This window comes from Adiantum capillus-veneris, chromosome 23 (genome assembly GCF_014529385.1).
Source record: "Adiantum capillus-veneris isolate H3 chromosome 23, ASM1452938v2, whole genome shotgun sequence".
NCBI classification, from domain to species: Eukaryota; Viridiplantae; Streptophyta; class Polypodiopsida; order Polypodiales; family Pteridaceae; genus Adiantum; species Adiantum capillus-veneris.
Window position 1 is genome coordinate 10,679,645 of NC_140953.1, and position 5,498 is coordinate 10,685,142.

Sequence of the window (5,498 nt, forward strand, 5' to 3'; positions counted from 1 at the left end):
TTGGTAGCATTGAAAGCCCTTTGTTATCATTGTGAATGCAAGTGTGTTACCCATGTTCATGGCTTTTCATGAGATTTTTTGATTCACATCATGAATTTTTTAATAGCTATTGATTGGGATAGTTTTTGATAGGTTTATGTATATGGTTGGAAGCGACTATTGGGCCATTGTTTTAGACCAGGTCCAAGAAATGCTCTTGGATGTTGGAGGTTGGGTTGTATGCATCCCAAAACAGATGCACCTCGACATCGTCACAGATAGGAAACCCTTGGACACATGCTACTTGCATGGATGTGAGTTGCAAGTGTTGTATGCCATACATGTTACAAATAACGTCACACATGCAACATGTCATACATGATACTTGCATCCATGAGCTGCATTTATATGCATATATCATTGCATTTCTCCTTAAGAGGCATCTGACACAATGTAAAACAGAAGTCTCAACTCCATACACACACATTAGGGAGAATTCTTCTGCCGTATAGGCAAAGATGAAGCACATAAACAAATCTTCACAATCTACTCCTTATCCTAATCCAATAGGTTTACTGATTAAAAGCAGAACTTACAAAGGTAATCTAGGCCATTGTAGAGCCATTGGCAAATCGGCCTGTAGGGTTGTGGGTGGGTGGGTTCGTGGGTGGGTGGTAGTCCTGGCCATTGGGAGTATGGCTGGCTTTGGCCAGCATGCGCAGACCATTGTTGTTCACACAAGAGCCCTAAAACAACAAGAGCTGCTGCAAGAGTTCTCATGTCGTACCACTTAACGGGCTGCTGCAACTATGTCTTTTCCAATTATGTTCACGCTTATGATATACAGACCATATCAATAACATACAGCTACTATTGATACCTGGTGCACAAATGACCGAATCTTAAAAATAGAACGATTTGTATGTTCTAAGTATTGATTTGTCTATATGATAGAAGATATAAAACAAGAAATTTAGAACCTTACAAATGCAATATGGACAAATTCTCCTTTCAATGAGCAGATGATTAGAGATGGCAATTAAAAGATATACCAAATGATTGTATGATCATAGGATTGTAGCAAATGGTGAGATCCAATTCATGTGAGAACACTACAATTTCCAACAAAGAAAATCCTGGCTGCGCAGGGGCATACAAGAGGATATTCTGCATGCATGATTATAATTACCTCACTATTTCTCCCTAATGAACAAACACCTCCACAGTCAACCTACTTTCATGAGGGAGAAACTATCATCATGGTTGTGGTTGTGTTGTGCACAACCATGGTGCACCGATGATACAGTAATGCAATGTCTCACAGTCCTAAAAACTCTTTGGAAGCATCGAGTGTGGGTGTTTGGAACTCCTATAACTTTAATCCTTGTAATGAGACAATGCTGTTGTTAAGCCTTCCAGTGAGCTTGAGATGACCCTTTGCTGATCAAAACAGATAGAATTCGAGTGCAATTTACTAATGCAACCCATATGATTGGTACATGGGTGGGCAGCTTTAATAAGGTGCAAGTCTGATTAAACTAGAATGGGAGGAGGGACTTCACCATGAGCAGTGGCAAGGTGCCGCCCACTACTTCAGCTACTTTGGATTCACTCCAACATGCGGCATATCATTCTTGTACACTCAGTAATATCTCTAGAAATATGAGAGCCTTTAAGAGATAGATAATGGGAAGATAGGCCGATGTAGAAATATGCAAACCAATGTCTTGTGTACACTTGCTCTCCAATTAGGAGTGACTAATTGGAGAGGAAGCATTGGCAGCACAGGAAGTGTAGCTCCCACTCATGTATGACTGGCTGTTACAATAATGAACATCTACAAAAATAATCAGACAATTTACAAGGGATGCCCCTCATCAGCACATGAATTTGCTCTTGCATTGTGCCACAAACAAGAAGGAGACATTTATGATCCTGCAAACCTTGCAAGCAACTCTTTGCCACTATAAGGGTAGCTGTAAGGGGGGCCATTGTTCCAGACCAGGTCCAAGAACTGCTCTTGGAATTTGGAGGTGGGGTGGTATGCATCCCAGAACAGATGCACCTCGACATCGTCACAGACAGGAAACCCTTGGAAACAATTCAAGAAGCCTCCATACTTGCCAATGCCGCAGCAAGCATGATCAACAATAGTATATCCTGCAAATTCCATGCTTAAACAATGAGCTTCATTCTATGACTTACAGGTATAAAGTCTACGCAATGCTAGGGTATTCTTCACATTAGCATATGAATTGACGGGGAGCAATGACCTTCAAAAAGGAGAGAGACGTACCATAGGCTGATGGATTTTTTCGAACAAGTAATAGTGCTTCGTAGCCGTCTTGGAAGGCGAAAGCCGTACCAGGTAGCGTATCTTTGAGTGCCAGTACTTGTGTTCTCAAGTGATAGTTGAAGTCCTTGGCTAAATCATTGAGCCACCCAACACAGGTCCCATTCTCAGCCTTGTGAGCCCTCATCTGTGATGGGCAGCATCCGAAAGCACCCAACCCCGATAGTGCCACTCTCCGGGCCCCCAGATTGTATAGCTCCTAAAATGAGCACAACATCTCTCAGATACATATAACATAGAACACATGTTATACATGCTACTAGCATGTGTGGATGCGTGGTATTAAACATGCTACACATACAACACACAATATACATTCTACTTGCATACACACATACATCCATACATGCTACTTACACGTTATAAATTCTCATTGGACCTCCCTAAAGGCCATCCAATAGGGTTCATGCACACTGAAACAAAGGGCACCCTTTTTTGCCAGCTTACCTTGATCTGGGAGATGAGATTTTTAACCAGCAAATCTCTGAATTGTGGCCTTGTATATAGCTTTGGTAATGGAGACCCTAAGAAGAAGTAGGTGTTCAGCCAGTCATTAGAGCCTGCCACAATGTAGAACAGCGATTTTGATAGGAGGTGGTCAGTGGCATTAGCGCCAATCGTGGTAATAATTTCCTGTTTCACCTCGGTGAACTGCCGTATTTGTGCCTCCATTGAGAACACTTTACCCTGAATTACAAACACATGAAGTCAGTGCTTAAATACATAAGCATATGCTTTCCCCTTTCCAATGGCATTGAAACAAGAAAAGAAAATTCCTTACAAAGTTGAGACCAGTATACGGTTGAATTCCCGAGGCTGCCGAAGCGAAGTTGACACCCTGAAGGAGCTTTGTCCCTTTCGTCGCTGGGTCGGAATGGATGGGTAAGAGGGGCAGCCCCAGCTTGAAACCTGCATAATCAAACAGACAGGAAAGGAATCAAGAAGGGTCTTCACTGACATCAAGTCAGAGACATAAGATAAATACATCAAGGCATAATAGTGAATTGCATTCATGAATATTTCAATGCTTAATGAGCTGAATTTAAGCATATATCAATGCATTTCTCCTTAAGAGGCATCTGACACAATGTAAAACAGAAGTCTCAACACCATACACACGCATCAGGAAGCATTCCTCTGCCAGATAGGCAAAGATCATGAAGCCCAAAACAAATCTTCACAATCTACTCCTCATCCTAATCCAATAGCTGCTGTTGAGACACTGATCAAAAGCGGAACTTACAAAGGTAATCTAGGCCATTGTAGCCATTGGCGAATCGGCCCGTAGGCTTGTGGGTGGGGGGGTAGTCCTGGCCATAGGGAGTATGGTTGGCTTTGGCCAGCGTGCGCAGACCATTGTTGTTCCCGGAGTCCACGAGAGAATCCCCGAATGCAAATATGGCTGGAACAGGTTTCTCTACCTCTGTCTCTTGAGCTGTGCATTCACACAAGAGCCCTAAAACAACAAGAGCTGCTGCAATAGTTCTCATGTTGTACCACTCAACGGGCTGCTGCAGCTTGCCAAGCTCGAGAGTCCAGGGACTCTCTCTCTCTCTCTCTCTCTCTCTCTCTCCTGTCTCTGAGCTCACATGAGATAGGCTGTCCCTTTCTCCTCTATTCTATTCATATTTCATGTAGTTGCCTTTATTCATCAGCGACTCTCTGGAAACTCCAGAGTGCACCAAATCTTTTGACTCGTTGGGGAACTAGGTACAGCAGGGTGCATGTTGAGGAGGGAGGGAGGAAGGGACCCAGTTGCAGGCGTCAAAAAGATGGCAGTTAGGATAAAGACACAAAAAAGTGAAGGCGCAAAAATTTCAAAATAGGGATTGACAGCAAATGGGCAGATAGGCCAGTGCCCCATCCCCATGCCTCGCGCAACGGTCAGAGTGCAGAGCTTGCCAGTGGTTCGTTGCTACCAGTCACAGGACACCCAAGTAGCTAGCCTCCATAATCCAGAGTCCACGGCCAGGCCACGTCGGCTGGAACCGCCCCGCAGCCCGCTCCCAGCTCCCTTAACCGCGGCCGGCCGGAACCTCCTCCCCCGCTCAGCTGACAACACCGGTCCGGTATCCCACCCGCGCTCCCCTGTCTTTTCAGTCGAGCCAGTCTGCAGCTTCTCGCCTTCATTATTACTACTCCGCTTTGGGCAGGTAGCATTTACCAAAGTCAGCGTCCTCTTCAATCACACAGTACCCTACAAGACCAAATTCACCAGGAGGCTGGAGTGGAAAAAGTCGTCAACCGAAACATAAACATTTGGATATGAAAATCATACAATATTTTCATGGGGCAGCCAAATGGACTAGGGCCTACGGCCAGGGACATGGAGTAAATGACATGGCATGAAAGGACTTTTATTTGCTCTAGGGAAGCACAATCAGCACTCAAGTAGGGGCTCTAAGTATTAAGTAACACCCATATTTAAGAGGGGAGGCAATGGGATCAAAGGCGGAGAAGCTCACGTGCGAAAGCCGAGAAGATCGAAGCCCCAAAAATCAAATCAAATACTAAACCTGGACACTCACTAAATCTGGACAGCTTGGGAAATGCATTTTATTTTATAATATAATGTTGTAAAAAGGGTTGTGAGTACACAATGCGTGTGCGGGTGAGGTGGTTAGCCTACGTGACCCTAAACTTGGATGGCCAGGTCTTGGGTTATAATCGCCCCGCTGTGCCTCGTTTTTCCCGCTGGCCATGTTTAATGTGTCTCGCCTTTTTGACGGCGCACCTTGTTTTTCCCGCTGGCCATGTTTAATTCGCCTCGAGATTCCGCCCCGCATCCCCGACCGTCAATCCCATTACTCCACCCCACATTTAATATGGGTGTCACTTAGTCCCAAGGGAGGGAGGGTCGCCCCAAAAGTAAAGAGTTATGCAATGGTCACGCGAGTCTCAGTTATCAGTTGTTTGAACAGACAACTGAGCCTGCGTTGTGGTCACGTCCATGTAACTGTGTCAGCTCAGTTCTATTATGCTTGTAAATTTGCTACTATGCCTATTTTGGCATAGTTACATTTGGTGAGGCTCAGTTACAAGTTACTGATAACTGAGCCTCGCATAACCACCCCATTACATCATATACAACATGTCTTTCATGAGATGAGAGCATTTGTGCCTGCATGACTGTCGCCTAGATCCTCATGCTTCGTACTGTATAGCT

General features: G+C 44.6%; 1 protein-coding gene across 1 annotated transcript; it reads right to left on the minus strand.

Annotated features, from left to right (window-relative positions):
• Nucleotides 1-1,069: 1,069 nt before the first annotated feature.
• LOC147427409 (GDSL esterase/lipase 7-like) lies at nt 1,070-4,352 on the minus strand. Its single transcript, XM_086496671.1, has 5 exons — nt 3,576-4,352; nt 3,114-3,241; nt 2,780-3,019; nt 2,276-2,531; nt 1,070-2,139 (listed from the first exon to the last, which is right to left on the minus strand). The coding sequence occupies exons 1-5, from the start codon at nt 3,820-3,822 to the stop codon at nt 1,907-1,909; spliced, it is 1,104 nt and encodes a 367-aa protein (XP_086352797.1). The 5' UTR covers nt 3,823-4,352; the 3' UTR covers nt 1,070-1,906.
• Nucleotides 4,353-5,498: the final 1,146 nt, after the last annotated feature.

What these genes read in the sequence shown, in the direction of transcription:
- LOC147427409 (XM_086496671.1), bottom strand. Translation starts at nt 3,822, where the DNA reads ATGAGAACTATTGCAGCAGCTCTTGTTGTTTTAGGGCTCTTGTGTGAA. An exon ending in CAATGGCCTAGATTACCTTT is followed by an intron (nt 3,242 to 3,575) that starts GTAAGTTCCGCT and finishes TTGATTATGCAG; the next exon opens with GTTTCAAGCTGGGGCTGCCC. An exon ending in CGTATACTGGTCTCAACTTT is followed by an intron (nt 3,020 to 3,113) that starts GTAAGGAATTTT and finishes TTTGTAATTCAG; the next exon opens with GGTAAAGTGTTCTCAATGGA.